This window comes from Charadrius vociferus, unplaced genomic scaffold, assembly GCF_000708025.1.
Source record: "Charadrius vociferus isolate BGI_N301 unplaced genomic scaffold, ASM70802v2 scaffold259, whole genome shotgun sequence".
In the NCBI taxonomy this organism is placed as follows: Eukaryota; Metazoa; Chordata; class Aves; order Charadriiformes; family Charadriidae; genus Charadrius; species Charadrius vociferus.
In genome coordinates, this window is record NW_009661368.1 from 5269247 (window position 1) to 5289817 (window position 20571).

A 20571-nucleotide genomic window follows, 5' to 3' on the forward strand; every position below is an offset into this window, starting at 1 on the left:
GCGGTAGAAAAAGCCATTTGTGGTTTCTCTCTTAGTTGGCGAGTTGTGTTTGGGGCAGAGGTTTGCCTGGGGGCCTGGAGATGGTCTGCTTGGGTTTGTGCTCAGCCCCTCACCCTGGCACAGTGTTTGAGTTCGAAGGGTTTTTATTTAGCCTACGGCCTGTGCCCTGTTTGTAACCGGGGGATTGCTTATTCCTGGTGGTGTCTTGTTTGGGGGTTTTTAGAGGCTTAATGGGATTGTGCAGTTCACATCAGTATTGCAGCTTGTTCGCAGCACTGCAGTTCGTGCAGAGTCCGGCGATCCTAGGGTGGAAAAGAGCATGCAGTTTACAAAATGTTTCTGGAGTGATTATAACTTTAATCTGAAATTTCTGGAAAGCGGAGGGTTTGAGGGTGTATTTGAAAATTATCAAAAATGGGTTTTTTTCAACGTGAAACATCTTTTGCAGCACTGACTGCTCTGTCCTGGCGTGTTTTTCTCAGCTGCAGGAGCGACATCCCCTTGCGTCGGTGATGGCTGACTAACGGGGAATGGTGACGCTCGGTGCCTTTACGCCAGGGACCTGTCACCCGGAGCTGCTGTAGCTCTGCTGACCTGGATTCCCGAACTGCCGGCATGGCTCGGCGCACCTCGCCGTGAGGCTATACCCTTGCCAGACCCGCATCAGGACGTTATGGCAGCGTGAATAAGCCAGGTTGTTATTAAAACTCCTGTTTCTTGGTGTCTGGATGGATGTCCTTACGAGGTGCGACCACTGGCGCAGCATCTCTTCGACCGCCCTGCTGGCTTTGCTGGCTGAAGCTTGCGGTGCTGGAGGCAGCCTTGCACTTAGGAAGGGAAAACGAGCGGTGGTGTGGTTTTGGGGCTTTGTTTTTTGTATTTTGGTTTTTTTTGTGTTTTTTTTGTGTGTTTTTTTTTTTTTTAACAATTCTGAGTAGTATTCAGTCCCATCTGAAAAGAAGAGAAATCTGTTGTGCTGGTTTTGCCTTTGTTCCTCTATGGTTTAATAAATAAGTCTGAATGTATGTTAGAAAGACGCATTTTTCTGGTTTTTACAGGAGGAAATTAAAATGTTCTTCTCTCTGGCAGTTTCTGTGAGGAAGTGAAATGATGAAATAGTGAAGTCTCCTCCCCGCTTTCCACAAAAACTGGGGAAATATAGCTGAGCAATTAGGAGAAGAAGGAAATTTTATATATTTTTAATTTTTAAACTTTGTAAAAGACGACCTTTGGAACTAAAATCTTCACAACTGAGTGGATACAAGTGTTGCTTGAATATTTACACATCTTCTTAAACTGGGACGACCTGATCGGATACATGAGGTAAAAGTAAATCAGGGAAAAAAAGTTTCTTTTCTGCCTGTATTATTAAAAAAATAAGCTTAATTTTTAGAGTAAAATCTTGCAGGTTACGAAAACCTAATTACCCTGTGAAAGAGAAAGAAGGGCTCTGATGATACAGAGGCAATTACATTGGATTCCTGGAGGTCATAAAGGCATTTTACCTTTTCTTTCCCTGAGCTAGGTGGTTTGGTGGGTGGTTGTTTCTGGAAACTTGGCTTTATAAATTCTGCTGTTCAGTTCTGCTTGTTTTGCTTTTTTATTCATAACTTTGTGAGAAGAAGAGTTGTGTACTCGGTGGGGGAAGAGATAACTATTAAAGAGGTGAATGGCAGAGATCAATAACCTGAGAACAGAGATGAAGTTTCTCAAAGGGAAACACCAGGTTTGATCATTTTCAATCAGGTTGAAGATACGTGAATTACCTTCTGCTGTTGGTACAACCTGCTCTTAATTTTTGCTTTTTTACTTATTAAAATAAACTATTCATTTCAAAGTCATAAACAAAAACTGTTCATGACTGAAACCGCCAAGAGTCTTTATTTGACAACAAAGCAATTCCAATAATAAATTAGTTGTGAAATAACTCCACTCTACCTTTTGCAATTTGTAAAAGCATAGTTTTACATTATTTAAATTTTGGGGGAGGGAACCTTTATTTACCTTTTCATCTGCCTCCACAGTTGGTAGTGAAAGAAGGTGGGAACTTTCTCCATCTCCTGCTACTGCGGATGAGTACGGAGGGTAATCTTCCCCTACCCTGCCCTTTCAGGTTAATTTCTGATAAATCTCTTTTTCTTTCTCTTTGCCAACCAACTGGTAATTTGAAAGATGTGTTCATGTCTGGGAAGATCACTGCGTCATTTCTTTTGCCTCTCAGGCTGCTTATATGGCTTTTTTTGATGTACTCTGTGACCTCACTTTGTGCCGCCTTTTTGACCGGGCAAAAACTGCCCGTGCTGTAAAACTGTTCTGCTTAGACCAGCGTTGCCTCCTTAACCTGTTGCTGAAGTTGGTTTGATTCCTGTTTGGTTATTGTACAGTTACTGCTTCAGGCGATAGAAATCTCATCCTAACCTACGGAAAGTGGCGAAGCGTTTGGAGCAGGATGGCCAGAGGTCGGTGATCGCGTTTTGACAATTGATCCCATTTTTTGAACCTTTTGTCCCACGGGACAATGGACTTTTTTTCTTCTATTGCTGTTTAAAAGCCTTTAGTTGTCTTACCTACAGACATGATAGTATAAATCCCATTTTTATGTGGGTAAACCCATCTGTTTGTTCCAAGACTACTTCTGTATTTTAAAGGTTTAATTCTTTGACTATATTGGTATAGTCATAAACTATATCAATAAAAAAAAAATCATATTGTTTATTCAACCCACCTAGAACAAATGGAGCTGTACCTCTGCATTGATGCTTTTGAAGAAGTTTAAGATACTTCTTTTCTAGAAGAACTAAGTGGCATCAGTATCGCTCCACCCACAGTAGTGGGTTTTCTGATTTGCTCTAGTGAACTTGCATGCTGTGAGTAGTGACAGCGATTCAAACACTGCGTAGATTATATAGAGAAAGAATTAAGAGTAATAATGAGGCAGGCAAGCAGAACTACTGTTTTTTCATAATTTTTTTAATAGCTGAGTAAGCAGATGTAGGGTTTTTTTATAACCGTATACAGTTTATGACACTTGCACTCTGCCATATAAACTACTGTAATGCCATAAACAATAATTTCATTTTGCTGAAAGATTAAATAGGAGCAATGAAATCCTAAGTAGGGAATCCCCTAAAAAACGAGGGTTTAAAGAGTAATTCTTTTAGTTGAGGAGAGAGGATAGAAGATGAGAATCTAATACTTTACGTTTTTTTCTCCCCTGATATAGAAAACCTTCTTCAGTAAGTTTGAAACTTACTCTTGTATAGGGTACAAGGTCACAAGTCTTTATAACAGGTTGGTCAATCAGACTTAAATGGCTAAATTTTAATCTGCTAAGCGTATTAGAGAAACAACACTTGTATCACTGTAGTTAAGTTTGACACAAGTTTCAGTGTAACCTCCCTTCAGTCCTAAATGATAGACGTTACATGGAATTAGACTTGAATTTAGCAGAGAAGTTGTGTTGTCCTAGATTTCATTTATTTAAAAGCTCTGTGTCTGGGGTTTTTTTAAACTTAGATTTAAGAGAATTTAATGAAGATTTTGGTGTCATTCTTTCACTGTTGGAGACCTATCTTCTGTTCCAAAGGCAAATGAATTTGGCCAGAGTAAAATTCTTTTTTGTGGGAGCGAGATACATACATTTGAAATGAATTCCCTGGGTACTAGGTTAGCTTTACATCAGGATTTACATTAAAACAGAACACTTTTGTGGACAGGAGATTTCTCACAGGACCTTTAGTGAAATGCTGCAAACTGAATAGCAAAATTTAGCTAAAACGCTTTTGTACTGTGATATAAATTTAAACAACACCAAATCACTCGCTCCTGGATACTTTAATGAAATAGTAAGTATTAGTGCTTCAGTTAATAGGTTAAAAATTACTGTTTCAAGACGGCTAGAGGAATGTTCATGAAGAGTATGTTAAAATAGTAGTGCTCTTCTGAGTGCATTTATTAGCCAGTTTGCTTTACCTTCGGGCTTTTCACATCATTTTTCCAATACTCATTCATTTTGCAAGGGATATGATTGAAAAGAAAGGCTTGGGAGCTTCTATTTTGTCTATTGATTATTTTTATTATGCCTTCATTGCAACATTAAGTCTTTAAATACTTGATAACTATGACGTAGCTCACATACATGGCAGAGATGGACTATGAAGCAAGGTATCCCAAAGATACTTCTCTTTTTGTTAATAACCTACGGAACAGGATGGTGACGATTCCATTAATAGAACTGTTAAATAAAAATGGTTCTCCTGCATCCGTCAGAGGAGGTTAGGGCAGGCAGAAGAAAAAGATACATTTTTTTTATCAAAAAGAATAGATACGGGAGCGTGTCTGATTTCTGTAAGGAAAAGGTAGTACATATCTCTTGGTTAGAGGAAGAAAAGGTGCTGAGCACTGTTTGTGGTCACAGTATATGCGGAAAATACAATATTTGATAACACGGGTTCAAAGTTACAGGACAAATGAGGCTAGAAGAGCCTCAAATGAGGCTTTAAGAGCCGTTTAGATGTGGTGTTGGGGGATACGGTGTAGGGGAGGACTTTGTAGAGTAGGTTGGATGGTTGGACTCAATGATCCCAAGGGTCTCTTCCAACCCAGACAATTCTATGATTCTATGAAGAGCTGGTTTTGGTATGAGCAAAATGGTTGAAAAAATAGGCAAACTCCTTAAGCATATTTCTTCATTTCTCTTACAAAACTTGCCACAATTATAAATGCATTGCTGAATTTAGTTTGCATTTGTGTAGCTTTGCTTGCTTTTGTTATCTTTATCATTCTTTAATTTTTTCTTCTGATTTTCATACTTAAATATGTGTTCTCTGCCTCTTAAACAATTACTTATTCCCTTCCCCAGACGTTTTTTTTACTTTGATTTTTTTTGTGTTTTTTGAAACGGGGTAACATCCACTAATCTTATTTTAAATGCCTCCTTTTCTTTTCTGGCATCTGTCCTTTCATTTTCTCTCCTTTTGTTTGTATTGTGAATATCCTGTAATAAGGGGGAGAGATATTTACGAGTAATTACAGGCAGGGTATTATGTAGAGCTCTGGGTCAGTGGATCTGGCCTGCTGAATAATGAGATTGGGTGGGTAGATCAAAACATTCCTGAGTCACTAAATTAGAGTTGCCGGTTGCCACAGAAAGCGAGCGAGCAAAGGCGCGGAGAGACGCGCTGCGGATGGCCGCCGCGCTGGCAGGGAGCGCAGGCGGGAGGATGCGGTGAGGAAGGGGTGATGTGAAATCGCCGGCGCGGGTGTCTCATGTACTTTGGTTTTTATAATTCCCTTTGGAATTTATTTTGGTCTTGTTCAGTTATTTCCAGCTGTAAATCAGGCTTTCTGCTGTTAATGAAACTTGGTACTGGCATGGCTGAGAGACTGAAGAAAATATTGCTGGTTGCATCCATATTAAGATAAAAATACTTTTCTATCTATTCTGAGTTCTGTATGTGGCTAGGGGTTGTGCATGTGTACTGTAAAAAAGAAAGACTTTTCTTCTGATGGAGTTTTGAGAAGACCTGGGCTGGAATCTTGTGGTTGAACTATTTGAAGCTTCTATCCACACATTGTCTTTTCATTTACTTTACTTCATGCCAAGTGCCAGCCTTCTCAGGATGGCTCATTTTGTTAAAGGCAAGCAAGTATAATCAAATCACCAAAGTAAATTTGGACTTTGCTGTCTTCTCCTGTTTCATTCATGGATTTCCAGCTGGGTACATCCATAAATTGAGCATACTGCAGCTGGTTTTTGGTTTGACTGTCAACATTTCTGCAGCTTAGGTCTCTGTCTGAAACAGAATTAGTGATAAATGTAAAAATGGTCTTCATCTAGCTATGAAGGCAGAGCTTATTTGCGGGGAAAAAAAAAGTTACTGTACATCTGCTAGTTAAGATTGAAAGAGAAGATTTGCGGTGACCACAGGCAAAGCTGGTGGACGCGTCCGTCTGGGTAAGTCTGTTCTTGTCCCCAGTGTCCGAAGAGCCTGCGTTCTGAGTGCTGGCCCCCTTGCCACCCACAGCTTTCTAAAGGTCGTTTTGGAAATGTTCAGTTGTTAATTGCTTTGTAATGAAGGGAGCGGTGGGCAGGGAACCTGCAAGCTTTTATAGGTTCACAAAATAGGACGTTTTCCACCTGAGAGGTAGCCCTCCCTTTAATGTTGCCTGTGCTCTGCCTGAGTGGGAAAGTTTAAATTCTGCCTGTAGCCTGTGCACTCCCTGCCTTTGATTTATCAGGAAAAGCCCTTGACGGTATCTGTGAAATGAACTAAACAGATCCATCAACAGTAAGGTGGTTATTAACTGGTGGGTTGGTTCATTCTTACTCATTTATGGACACGCTGCTAAGATCAGGCGGCTTCTCACGGGCTGCATAAAACAAGTTCTGTGGTCAGTAATGCCAACAGCTGACTGGGTGTATTCCCAACATCTCTGTTTGCCACACTGAAACCTTCAAGTTTGTGAAAGGGGTACTTTTTAATTGAATGGGGAGTTTATTTCTCCAGTGCATTCAGAGCGTGTTCTTTGGAATCTGTTGAAAGGGTTTTAGATGATGACTAAGCGATGACTTAGTGGGTGAAAGCTGCTCTGAAGTCCCACTCATGCAGTTTACTGTGCAGTAATCTAATGCCTAAATGACTTTGTGATTAATGACACGGACTTAGATGTATCCCGTACCTGCTTGATCGGAAAGATACTTTAATGTGTTGCAGTGATTTTTCCTGAAATTTTCCATAGCATCATCTAGCATTTCCTAGGCTCCTCTTGTCCGTTCATTCTCGTCTTTGCGTGATCGGAGATCTGCAGCAATCTGTCGAACTTAGCCGTGACCGCTGAAAGAAGGGGGTTGTGTTGCTGGGTCATCTCAGGTTCTCTTCCTCCTTGTACGCCGAAGTGAGACCTGTTGCTTCTTCGGGTAATCTGCTTCAGGACGAGGGAATGGACATAGGATAAAACTGTGGTTTTCTTGATGGAAATGAGCGGTTTAAGCGCATGAACCAATTTTGATGCCAGGTAGAGTGGCATTTGGAACCACATAGTGGCACTCAGCTACTCCGTGCACTTGCACATCTCCTTCATCTTGGTGGCAGTGCTGTTAATAACTTGCGAAGAAAAGTGCTGTACAGACAATACCGTTCTTCTGTTGAAATTTAAAAAAAAATGACGTTTATTTGTCATGAAGGCATCTGAACGCCGCTAAACCTCTCTGGGCCGCTGCAGAGTCCCGCTCTGCGGTGGTTCGCCTTGCCCCGAGCCTGTGCCAGTGCGGTGGTTTGGGCTCCCCGGCAGGTTGGCACAACGGGCTGTGTGCCCGCTGCCCCTGTGCCGGGGCTGGCAGCCCGCTCTCTTAGCTAAGCTGCTTTAGCAGTCTCTCTCTAACAACATTACAGATTATCAAGACTTGAAAAACACGCTTCTCTTGTTTTAAGTACAGATATTTCACGAACGCCTTAGTTGAAGAAGTCCAAAGTCTTAAAGAGATAATGGTTATTCGAGTTTCTGTGCGACTGGTATCTGTATTTGAGATAAGTGTGTGTTTTTCACATGGTAAAAGGTTTGGGAAAAGAGGCTGAAGCTGCAGATAAAAGCACAAAGCCCTTGAATCTGTACTTTAAAATATTTGTAACTTACGTTGACAGCAAATGAATTCCAAAGATAAGTATTACATTGCGGAGACTTACTGTGGTATAAAATATTATGGACAGTAAAAATACTTCTGGTTTATTCAGGACTTTCACATCAAGGTGGTGTTTGAGTGAAATCATAATGAAAATACATAAATGCAGGCTTTAAAATGTATTCTCTGATGCCAGCTGACGGTGTTGTAGGAAGGTGTGCGCCGATTAAATGTGTGCGGACTGCAGCATGCCTCCGCGTACCGGGTGGCTTCAGTACTTACCTGCTTGAAGTGAAAATTCTATATAGGTATAGAAGATTACCTTTCTCTTATTTCACTTACATCTTGTCTTTAGCATATTTACAAAGGATTGTTATAATAAAATAAAATGATGATAACTTTGCAATGAGCCCTGAACATATGAGTTAGCGAACAATTGATTTTCTTTTGTTTTTTTCTTTAGGAGGTTCAGTTTTAGAGGTGTGTGGAGGCTGTTACCGCTTACCTTAGACTATTCAAACTAGATACCAGGTAAGTACTGTGTTTTTTGATTTCTTGTAGCTAAAAAAAATCCACGCATTTAAATGCAAAATTATGCTGAGGAAGCAAAGTGCAAAGTTGCTTTTAGAAATTTCTAATACCTCATGAAACCAAGCTTAAAAGACCTCGTATTTTTCTTGATAATAAAATCTTGTATATGTTCCTCTCCTCTCCCCTTTAGGAATGATTTGATTTTTTTTTTTTTTTACCCTAGAAAAATAGCAGATTGTGAGAATGACTCTAAATAAGTCTGAGACAGATGGACAGGATGCGGAGACCAGTGGTGCTATTTCGCTTTTGTGATAAATCAATATTTACTAAAGTGTTTTCTGGCTTGCTTTTTTTTATTTAGACTTTTACGAGTAAATACTGGTTGAGATGGAATAATTTAGTTTATGATTAACATCTGTAGCTAGTCTACGCTTGAAATCTTTGAAAAACTAGTAATCTTAAATTTAACTGACATTATATTTTACCACATAGTAACCAGAAATGATTTGCAGAATACAAATATTTCCTAAAATACTCTAGTGCTTCCTGAAGGTGTATAATAAAGCGTCAACTAGACATAATTTTTGTAAGAGCTGGCAAAACATCATTTCCAAGCTAGGCTCTTTAATCATCTGCTAATATGCTCTTAAAACTGTGATTGCAGCGGGCTTGACAACGTTACAGGTAGTTTGGATTAAAGACGCTTGCCGGGTTGGTGCCTCAGCGGTGTTGGGCTGCGCTGGGGCAGCAGCCCACCTCTTCTTCTCCCGTCCAGCCCTTCCAGCACGGCTGTGAGCTTGTCTTTCCCATTCCTCTTGTTTCTCACCTGCCCCTTTTGGGGATTTCTCTGTTCTCTGTGTTACTGGCAATGTACGGAGAGACTCAGAAACTGTTTAGTTCTTCTGGTTTCAACCAAACTCGGTGCAATTTGGTTAGAGAGTATCCATTAAGGTTAATGACCCTCCATTGTCTGATGTCTAGTGGGTAAGTACCGTTTACTGTGTCAGGAGGTGGTGGATTTTGTCCCTTGCAGCAGGATTTCACTTTTTGGAACGACTGTTGACAGCCGGATTCCCTACATTGAAGATAGACACTTCACTAAACTCGTTGTGAACAGCACGTTTTTAAAGGTTGTGCATTGGCACGTGCGTTCATGGTGTCGTTTTGTTTTTTCTTTTTTGGTAACTTAAACTTATGAATAGACAGGTATTAAGAAAATTAAAATTCTGTTGAAGATTGTACCCCAATGTCCTGCTGTAGTAGTATTTTTAAAGTTAACGTTGTTTGCTTTCCTCTGCCCCTTCTGGTTTTTATCAGTGGAGCTGAACCGCCGCAACTCCTTTCAAAAGCAGTCCTTCCTCCAGTGAGGAAACTCGAGTGAGCTGTGCCTTTGTGACTTACATGGGAAAATACACAAAACTAATTGGGTATGGGTCAAGTGATATTTTAGGCAACTTGGTACTTGCCGGTTTCCACAGGTTTATTAATGAATAAATAGTTAACGCTTCAGCCTTGAAGTGAAGTGAACGGGCTGTTCGCCTGCTTTTGGCTGCTAATGACACTGCGGTAGCGCTGACACTGTCCCTGGAATTGGCCCTCCATCACTTCATTGGTGCGAGGTGGTTCTTTCTAGCAGGGATCCGACTCCTGCGATCCAGTGTTGTTACGAGCATCTGCTCCCTGTGTGCGCAGTGTCGGTAACCTCCACCCTCCGTCCTGCCACATCGCTAAGCACCTTTTCCTGGAAAAGCTACTGCCCCCTTCCAGTGAAATTCCTTGCAACCTCTTGCGGGGGGGTCAGATGAAGTCTTAGTCCTCCCTCCCTGCTTCTGGCCGCCTGATGTGCTGTCACCCTTTCTCGTGCGGGCATTCACTGGGATGTTCTGTGAGTATTTGGTTCCCTAAACTGACAGAGAACTGTTCATTTTTCTTTGCTGTAACAATAGTTTGCCGTTTTAATGAGTTAAATACAACTTATAAAAGGGTTGGCAGAAACTAAGATATCACCAGTTTCACGAAACTTGATAGGATTCTTTTCGAAGCTAGAAATAAAATTAGTCCTTCTAAGGTTCAGTTTACCATTGAGGTATTTAAAATGTTAGGCTATATGGAAGCCAGCCTTACCAGGTTTAATCTAAGCCTTTTCAGCAAGGGGGTACCAATTATACTTACCTGGTCATGCTGAAAAGAGTTGCATTTTCTGGTACAGCTGACTAACGCGGGATATTCTGGTACACAGATGGTTAAAAACTGTGCCGTTTAATCCAGGGGATTACCTTTCTTCAGAGCCTTCTGAGAGAAACCTCTTCAGGGCATCCTGCTTGGTTAGAATACGTAGCAGATGGTGTGTGGCTGCTGAATACAACACTTTAAAAATACAGAGCAGCTTTCAGTATCGTGAATTAGAGCCACTTGTAAAAACAGTAGGATAGATAATATCCTGGTTTATGAAGTACTCTGAACTTAAATAACTTGTACCTTTATGGTCTGTTTCATATTTGAAAAGCCGAAGGTTGCGTTCCTAGTAATAAGACTCTTCTATTCCCTTAAATAACAAACTTCCCAGATGAATTCCCGTTACCACCTTGTCCTCCGCTCTTCTCCCAAGGCCAACGTCTCCATCTCATACCTGTTTCACAAAATGAATGCAGACACCGCGTTCCACCAAACTGGGGGTACCCTGAACAGTTCAGACCGAAGCGATTGAAGATTGCAGCAGTGTGGAATTTTATTCCTATGCCTGTCTTTATTCTTGACAGGCAGCCTGCAGACTGATAAACGTCGCCTGGATCAAATTGAATTCATTTGTATTAAACAAATATGCCCTAATTTAACAGTGGGGATTTTATTAAGCAGAACATAGTGTATACCTGCGATCTGCAGCATCTGTGCACCAAGGGCACGTTGGATTGATTTTAAAGGAAGCTTGTTACGCTTGAATAGAGCTACAGACTTTAAACAACACAAATGTTCATAAAGCCCTCGAAGCTCCAGTTTGAAGCAACACCTTTGGAAGAGCTAAATTAACGTCTACGCCCTCAACCAAGATGCTTTTCCCCCCCGACTTCAGATTAATCCCACGGGTCCCTGGCAAAGAGCAGTAGTGATGGGCACGCTCCCCTTGGCTGGACGCTGCTAACGGGTGACCGGCATGATAGAGCTGCGGGAGGGAGTTTTTCTCCGAGGAGGGCTGCGAGGAAGCGGTGGTGGTCGTGGCTGGAGAGCAGGAGAAGCTGCAGGGGGGAGCCAGGGCGGCGCTTGGAGCAGGACTGTGCGATTAGCTAGATTACCAGATAGACGTCAGGATCATCAGTCTTTGACCTCAGCGCTTGGCTGGGGGGGGCTGGGAGGCTGCCGCCAGGGTGGCCCAGAGCTGCAGATGGGAAAAGGCTGTCGCGGAGGGTTGTGCCGGGTGTATTCCTGGATGTGGGATTTCTTTCCTGAAATATATATTTTTTTTTTTTTTTCCTTTCACTGAATCAGATTGCGCCCAAATAAATGAGTCGGTTGTATTGTGTCTTACAGCACTCAATAATGTTCCTCTCATACAGAAAGCTTTTGGTAGCTGAAGAGTAAAAACAATCCTTTCCTTTCCTTTAAAAGAAAATGAAAGGTTTTCTCTCCCTACCTACACATTCACCTTTGGGATTTGGGGTGTATTTTGAATTCTTAGCCAAAGCATTAGGGTTTAGACCTTTTATTATTAATAATAATAATTTATAGCTTCCTTATTAGGTAGCCTTTAATTAAACTTACCAGAGCTGCCGAAGAGGGAAACTAGATGAGGGTTTGCTAGTTTAGCCAATGTATTCCCATCAGAGAAGCTGGTCAGAGTGCCCAATGTTAAAGTAAATTTGGAGAGGCCAAACGTGGAAGAGTAGTTAACGGTAGGCTCCAAGAAGGACAGGAAAGATGTAACGTCTCTATCCGCATCCTTGCCACGTAGTCGCGCTCGTACAGGCGTGCGATACCCGTGTGTGGGTACGAACGGGACCGTGGGCTTTGTGAAGCATATCAACACTACGAGGTCATACCGGGAACCAGGCTCTGCCAGGTGCAGCGTCCGAGAGTATTTCTTTCAGGTAGCCTTTTCAAAGCTGAAGTTATTAACTTTGTTATATAAGATAAAGAGTTAAATTAGAAAAGTCTGGTGCTTTAAATATCTTTTTCAAAGACTACATAATCTGGTGTAGGCTAACTGTAATGACATAATCCAAAAATAGCCAATAGTCTTCTCTTCGATGCTCATCCTTGCTGCGGGTCTGCAGCTAAAGAACGGGAGATGCTAATCTCCTCAGGATGTTAGAGGACATAACCATATCTGTCCGTGGCATGGCACAGGGGAGACCTCTAGGGTCTTTCACGTTTGAATTTGGAGCAGGAGGTTAATTCCTGTTCAAGAGACATGATTTTAGCTAGAACACGTGTTAAGTGTTTGGTCCAGGACTTTAAATGATGAGAGGGGAGATCTCCTCTCTAAGTGAGCAGGCATCCCCTCTTCCACAGTGGCGAGCACAAGCGTAGTTAAACTGGGTCTGTCTAAAGAATTCTGCTGGACCCGGTGTCAGTGATAAGGTGGGAGGATGGGGTTTGGGGAGGTGCCTGGAAGTTTGGGATTATTTTTTTTAATGTAGAATGTCTGCAGTTGAAAATGCAAATGACATAACTTATCCCTATGCAAGGGTGGTGCAAAAAGGCAACCGCAACGTCGTAGTGACCTGCCTGTTGTCGAGTTGTTTGCATAGGTGTTATCACAAGTAAATTATCTCAATATTAAGACTAAGAAAGAAGACGAAGTAGTTTTAGGGATATGTATGTAGTACATGTCTATAGCTATACATCAGCTGTTGATTTGGGATTTTTGGAAAGAAGAATTGAGTATATACAGCGGGGATTCTAGCATGCCCGGTGTCGTGCTGAAAATGGGGTAGTTGTTTACTGATAAATCACTGAGCTTTGTAACTTTTTAACTTCCACATATGTTAAGAGCTTTTTCTTTTCAAAGCACATTTAAACCTTATAAAAGATGAATTTGCATGTGGAAACTCTGTTTTCAAGGCTGATTTTATTAATAAGGTCTATGTTCTTCTTTGTTTGAGCATTTCTTAATCTGTTTTTTGGCAGGGGCTGGTTCTCTCCTCAGGTTAGTTCAAGATGGCAGACCAGAGGCAACGTTCGCTCTCTACCTCTGGAGAATCGTTATACCACGTGCTGGGGTTGGACAAGAATGCCACTTCAGATGATATCAAAAAGTCATACAGGTAAAGGTTCAAGTTTTATGCCTGTTGTCCGATAGCACAAATGGCTTTAATTGAATGTTCAGTAGATGCCATATTTATGTATAGGTTCCAGTTGGTTTATTTAAACCTTTTACAAGAAAAACATGTAAGAAAACCAGGTGAAAACATGGATGATTCTTGCAAAAATAGGTGTGAAAACACGCCTAGGCTTTGTATATAACAGCTGTGTGCTCTTAAATTTTTACATCTTATCTCCAGTAGGTTAAATTCTCAAATATGCAGTCTCATTCTGAGAGGTCTTCATCTAAAGTTGAACAGTTTCAAGGCAGTGTGATTGGACTTAAATTCTTCATGTTATGTAGCCTTGTGTCTGGCTTACAGGGACCACAGATGTGCAGTATTGCCCTTTTGTCCATCATTTCCAGTTCTGGCACAGTGAGGTATAAATTAAAGATGCAAATAAGGATAAAAACTGAGTATCAACAATGACTTTTTTCTAAAAATCCATTTAGAATTTCTTACTGAGTTACTCTTTTTAAAAGAGAATTTTTTACTTTATTTCACTTCTTGGAGTTAAACACATGAAATGGCTTTACATTGACCAAAGAAAAACAAACAAACAAGTCCTGTAACATCCTCCCTTCCTGCATTCCCCCAAAATCTGCTTATATGCAGTTGCTTCTTTATGATAAGCATGAGGTACAGTCTTGTACTTGTCTATTTGACAAGTGGCAATGTATGCGACATTACACTAGGGGTCAGTAGTAACCTTTAATTGAGGATTCTCATTTTGAAAGTTATTTTCTTTTAGTCTTTAACATTTACCAAAACTTTTTCCCTTCCAAAGTTACATTTTAATACTGATGGCAACTACATGGTGAAGTCTATGGATACACTGGATCCACAGATTCTCAAAAATAAGCTGTGACTTCCTAAAACCTTTAAGTGGAAGTTTGAATCTGTAACCTTCCAGCCTTAGCAACTAGAAAATAATTTTACCTTCTTGGGGGAAAAACTGCAGCATTTTTTCCTTTGGAGGAAGGACCCAACTAGATCCTAGGGTGAAATGTAGCTGCTGTATGCTTACCTGACCCTTCATCTAACCTTCTTTCCTCTGCTGCTCCTTTACAAAAGGAGGACTGACCACCTCTTGCTTCCATTCCCTTTGTTGGCCTGTGGGCTGTGGGGTTTGTGTACACGTAGGAAATGGGAAATGAAAAATATTTATTTGTCGCAGCCTGATAGTAGCTAAGCCCTTTCCAGGTTTATATAACTTCACTCTAACTATAAAAACTGTGATTATTTCAGTCCTCACTGAGTCTACAGCATTAGTGGCAGCCGTGGCCGTTATTTACGCGAACAGCATCATTCATAGTCTGAGTATTTCAAATGCACACGCTACTTATTTTTTTAATTTGATTGGTTTTTTGAATGCTGTGATATATTTGCGTGCACGTCCAAGTGTGTACTTGCACAAATCTATCTTTGTCTAAATATTTCCTCGCTGCAAAGTTGTCGTGTAAACGTCTGCAGGCTTCTGGTGTATTTCTCACATATGGGACTTTGTGGCAATTTTCTGTAGGAGGACAAGTACCTTGTTTGATGGAGGAGAACTGTCAGCATACAATTCTGTGTCATATTTCTACTTGGGAGCACAAATGGCTCAAATGGCAAAACGGCATTTTTTCTGTTTATAAGGAGGCGTTTGGCCAGTTCTTTCTACTAATTTCTGTAAATAGCCATGTCAGAACTAGCAAATTTATCAATGCTTAATCTAATTTTTTTGTGCTGTCTTCAGAGACCTCTGGGGACTGTAAACTGCTGTCATTTAGTTGTGAGAGCTCTAGCGTGGTTAGGGGAGGTACGTTGTGATTTTCCGGTATCTCGAAACTCTGAAGCTTTTTCTATTCTAGCAAGCCTTGAACTGAAAAGTACTTTGTTCCTGCACAGGAATTGGTGAATTAACCACAAGTGATTCTCTGTTCTATTTTTGTGTTCGGGCACTGCAGATCAGCTGTGGCAGCTTGCATTTATTCATTCTTTGGTACTATACCTCAGACTTGTGGTGTGTCTTTTTTCTGTTAGTTTGGTCTTTGCTTTAGCAAGAGAAAAACTTCCTGGTGGAAATTGCTGGAGCTGAGGGGTAAAAAGAGAGTACTACTGTTCTTCAATGTCTCTCTTTTTTTCCATTGGATTTCTGAGGGCCAAATCCAGCAGTCTGAAGTCAGTCCTGTGAACTAAGCTAGGCAGTCCTGTAGCTTTTTGTTATCATCTAAGGAAGAATCATCAGGGAAGTTGAATCACAGATGAAGGAAACCAGCTGGAACTTGAAAGTCTCTCCTGAGTGACAGGCTACGGCATTAAAAAAAAAAATATCAAAAACCAGGAACCCAGATCCCCGTTTTTAATCTATAACGATCTCTTTTTTCTTTCTGCAGGAAACTTGCATTGAAATATCATCCTGATAAAAACCCTGATAATCCGGAGGCAGCAGAAAAATTTAAAGAGATCAATAATGCGCACGCAATATTGACGGATGCCACAAAGCGAAACATTTATGATAAGTATGGTTCCCTGGGTCTGTATGTAGCAGAACAGTTTGGTGAAGAAAATGTGAACACATACTTCGTGCTATCCAGCTGGTGGGCAAAGGTAAAGAAAAGCACCAAGAGAAGTTGTTCTGGGTTAGCGTTTAAAACTCTAAAAATGCTCCGTTTGATAATTGTGCTCAGTGTTACTTTTGGAAATTGCTGAATCTCTGACAACAGGTAGTTTAACCTTCTCTTACTGTTTTGCAATCTCCAGAAGTATTTTTCTATTTTCTTTTGGTGATACGGGCCTAATGAGAAAGACTAAGAGACCGTAGACCCTTCTAAAAGTGATGAGGGTTTGGGGGGTATTCTCTTTGGTAATATCTGCTAAATGATTTTATAAAAGGAGCTCTGACTGTGAACTTGAACTCACACAGGAGATCCTGTTCAGAAGTATGCTTACAAACTTACTGAATGAATGTCACTTCGTCAGCCATTCTCTGATTTGAGACACTCCAGGTTATTTGTTCACTTGCCCATCCTTGGGTTTTTGTGCAGCTGAAAGAGGATCACCAGTATACCAAAATTACACTGCAAGCTCCTGTTTCCTCACAAATACTTTCCAGCAGCTTATTGCATGCATGCAGTAGATTAACAATTATTGTGTAGACTCCTCCTGGGAGTCTTCTGCCAATAATAAGGAATTACTATATTTTACCAGACTCGTATTATTCTTAAGCATCATATGCTTCTGTCTTTTTAAGTAATACGTTTTAAAATCACCACATTTACTCAAAAGTGCAAAAACCCTCTCTGTTTCACAATACACATTTCTCGTACTGAAATTGTCCAGGCTTTTGCATTTCGGAGTTCGTGTGATTGCAGTCTGCTTGCACAGAAAGTAAAAACAGTGTGACTACGAAACTGAAATGTGAAATCATAACTGCACCAACTTCCTCATGTAGTGGCATGATGTTGTTCACAGCGCTTTATGGCCGATTAAAACCTTCCTAGGCTTGGCTTTTTATTTCATGGGTTCATTTTTCTACCCTTGGCCAACATTGTCTCCATCTCTTGATTCCCCTGCAGCAAGAGAATAGGAATATCACCGTGCTGTTTTGCTGTTTTTAAAGTCTTTTTTTTTTTTTCAAACAATTACTCAGCCACCTATATGAAAATTTTGACTTTGCCTGTTGTCACTGTGATAAAGCATCTGCCTTGCTCAGATTGGTAGCATCTAACCTCAGCAGCCCGAACTTCAGTACGGTGAGCTTTGCAGCCATGCCGACAGCCTTGGGTAGGTCAAAGTCTCCGCTGTCAGTGCATCGCGACCTGTGCGTCAAGTAACTAGTGTCTTTTGACGGTTATTTATGCAAGCTACAATCTGTCCTAAACTATTGTACCTCTGGATTTTAACATGGATGCACTTCTTAGGCCTGTATCTTCTTCCAGATGTAGCAGAATAGGCCACTTAAACCTAAATTGTAGTAATTCTTCAAGTAAACCAGGTTGGCAGTATTCACCTTGGTGTAAAGTGCTGAGAGCCAGAGCCAGTTTTGCACATGTTTTTAAACATGTCTTGGTGATGAAGTAGGAAACTGTAGCTAGTAAGTTCTGTCTCTACATTGCTGTATTTTTGGCCTCTGGCTTCCATATCTGAGTCTCACAGATTTGGTGATCGCGGCACGGTAGGCACAGGTTATGAATATTTCTTTGTCTTCTCTCCTCTGCAGGCCTTGTTTGTGTTCTGTGGGCTCATCACAGGCTGCTATTGCTGTTGCTGTCTGTGCTGCTGCTGTAATTGTTGCTGTGGGAAGTGTAAACCTAAACCTCCTGAAGGTGAAGAGCAGGAATACTACGTCTCTCCAGAGGACTTGGAGGCACAGTTGCAGTCAGATGAAAGGGGTAGGTAAAAACACTGTGAGATTTCGAGGATCACCATCAGTCTCTGAGCGAGTGCTTCTTGTGCGGGTTAAGGAGCTGCGCTTGCTTTGTAGAGATGAGCAGAGGTCTCTGATTGTAGGGGATGTTCAGGGGATACTTGTGGCACGAGAGTTACATGAGTGACGTTAACACCGGAGATGCAGCTGCCGAAAACTCCCAGAGGGTCTTCATTGAACTTGGTGGGGTCGGTTTCAGAGCAGGAGGTGACCATCATTTAGCTTCCTTCCCACGTCGCTGGAGTAACGTACCAGCTGGACACGGGTGATTCTAGAAAGGGGCACTTTTACCCCCAGAGGGTGGGGAGTGTCAAGGCAGTTTTGTTAACCGCATCACAGGCTTAAAGGAAATGGGACTACTACCCTAGTAGCTACATCTAATACTGCTTATGAAGATACATGCTATTTCTGTACAATTAAACCGATCGTTTACAAAATTGTAGAGCCTTGTGTATGCTCTCATCATGTTTTCAGTGGGTGAATGGTGGACAAGGATCAGCTGCTCTTATGTGAAGAAGGAAATAAATGTTGTAGCTGTAGACTTGAGTTGAATGGTATTGCGTGCAGACTGAAAAACGGTAAATTAACATCCTGCTCTTAGAGAAGTGTAAATTTGTGTTATCAAAGTGTTGTAGGGAGATGTAACTTATGTTAACCAAAACATACGATGCTGTTTTTTTTTTCCCTTGGTGTGCTAAGCCTTTTGTCTTCGTTTTCCAGAGGCCTCAGACGCACCTATTGTGATACAGCCAGCATCAGCCACAGAGACGACCCAGCTCACAGCTGACTCTCACCCCAGCTACCACACTGATGGATTTAATTAAGTTAAGGAAACACTATAATTAGAACGGATAAAAAAAAAAAAATTACATGGCCAACTCAACACTAGAATCATGAACATTAGAAGTAGAGAATGGGGAGGGGGAATAATTCTGCTACAGTAAGAAGGCAGCTTTCCAACCTGCCAAAAGTATTTTGTAATCCCTTCAGCCTTTTGTCACCTTTCAGTGTCGTATCTTGATGATACGTGAAGTGCTGTAGCATGCAGTATTTAAAGCAGTTTAGCTACGGTCTTATTTGTTTCCTTTCTTTTTTTTTCGTTTGTTTTAATTTTTTTTTTTTTATAGCATGTATGGAGTTACGTTAAATGTCTGTGGTGTAATGTATTGAGTTGTCACAATATAAGTGTGATGGAGACATTCTGCATTTTAAGCAGTGGTACTGGCCTAAAAATGAGATTTGAAAAGAAAAAAGTTTCACAGAAGCCACTATTCTTCCATACAGCTGAGCTGTTGAAGACCTTTAAAAGTTCATGATTTTCATTTGAGTGCAACAAACCAATTCCTTTATTCCTCCTCCTATTCCTGTGTTGTTATCTAAGCAAGTTTACAAAGCCAAGAACCAAAAAATGCCAGTCCTGCAGAGCTGGAATTCTCTTTAATGCTGGTTTTCAGCTTAAATAAATCTACCTTGAAAAAATAAGAAGGGAGAGTTTCCAATCTTTGAACAGTAAATTGATGAACAGCTCTTTACGTGTCAGGCGATCCTCAGTGACAATGTAACCGCAAACTGTAGTTTGTCACAAAACCAACTGTGAATGGGCTCATTGGGTGGTGGCGGTGGGATTTTAACTTCAAGCACAATTCTGTTTTGGTTTGAGTTCAGTCATTTTCCTGAAACGCTAAAGACCAAATAGTGCAGTTTTTTGAACGCATGAGAATCTTAAAGTGAAACTGGTTAATTGGTTTTCACTGAGCAAGTGGGTAAAATGCAGACAGTAGGCAACAGCATAAATGTTTAAAAAATTTTGGTTTTTAAAAATTTGTTCTAATAATTTGAGATTTTAATAGAGAAATGGGGTATTATGTGTCTTTTTTTAAAGCTTTTATAATACAGTAGCCCTTTAATTTTCTCATGAACATCTTTGTGGAGTACTTAAATGGATTTTTAAGAACAAAACACCTTTCTTTGTGTTTATATTGTATAATTTGCACATTGTCTTGCATTTAGACTTGTTTACACCAGTGTTTTTCTTTTCCTCGGAACAACTATGGGGAAACCATTGAGAGGTTTCCTTGAAACCAAATCATGTTTGAATACTGCTCTAGAAACTGTGCTTTGTTGAGATGTAACTTAAAAAAGCATTTTAGGCAGCTGCTTAATTGCTGCTATGTTTTGTTGTTAATAATCTTGCTGTAGGTGATACGGAGTCAGGATCTAGAACAGCTACTGGAGAACCTACCCTCGGCACTTTCAGCGGTTAATTACAGCCTCTTTAACTTTGATCTTTACCGTTTTATATCACAATGCCTCTGCTGTCCTTTGTATCCCCCATCTCTCCTTCTCATTTTTTCACCTGTTTCTGTTGAGAGGCTATTTACAGCCTTCCACCCGGTGTTTGCTCTGAAGGTCTGTCATGCTGCTCTGTTACAAGATCCCGGTGTTACTTTTGAACGGGGAAAAGCACTGTTGGTCTGTAAGAAAACCATCAGAGAAAAGCACCGTCGGTCTGTAAGAAAACCATCAGAGAATGAAGGGGACTGTCCTGCCAGAGAATTGGTCTGAATATATTTTCACGCTATCTTTGCATGAGCCGAGAATGATGGAGCACGTAAAATCTGACATGAAGCCATGTTAAACGTGCTGGGTAGGAGAAAATGTTCTTAACACGGTCTCAGTACTAAGTGAGGGATGTTTGTGAAGTCAGA

The 20571-nt window shown here is 40.9% G+C and overlaps 1 protein-coding gene across 1 annotated transcript; it reads left to right on the forward strand.

Annotated features, from left to right (window-relative positions):
- Positions 1-8082: 8082 nt before the first annotated feature.
- On the forward strand, positions 8083-19336 carry DNAJC5 (DnaJ (Hsp40) homolog, subfamily C, member 5). The gene is made up of 5 exons (XM_009893426.1): positions 8083-8152; positions 13277-13413; positions 15831-16044; positions 17657-17828; positions 18584-19336. The coding sequence occupies exons 2-5, from the start codon at positions 13307-13309 to the stop codon at positions 18685-18687; spliced, it is 597 nt and encodes a 198-aa protein (XP_009891728.1). The 5' UTR covers positions 8083-8152; positions 13277-13306; the 3' UTR covers positions 18688-19336.
- The last annotated feature ends 1235 nt before the right edge of the window (positions 19337-20571 follow it).

Bases quoted from the DNA above. Each gene is read 5' to 3' on its own strand.
- DNAJC5 (XM_009893426.1), top strand. From the start codon at position 13,307: ATGGCAGACCAGAGGCAACGTTCGCTCTCTACCTCTGGAGAATCGTTA. The intron at 13,414-15,830 runs GTAAAGGTTCAA...TTCTTTCTGCAG, and splicing joins GATATCAAAAAGTCATACAG to GAAACTTGCATTGAAATATC. The intron at 17,829-18,583 runs GTAGGTAAAAAC...TTCGTTTTCCAG, and splicing joins GTTGCAGTCAGATGAAAGGG to AGGCCTCAGACGCACCTATT.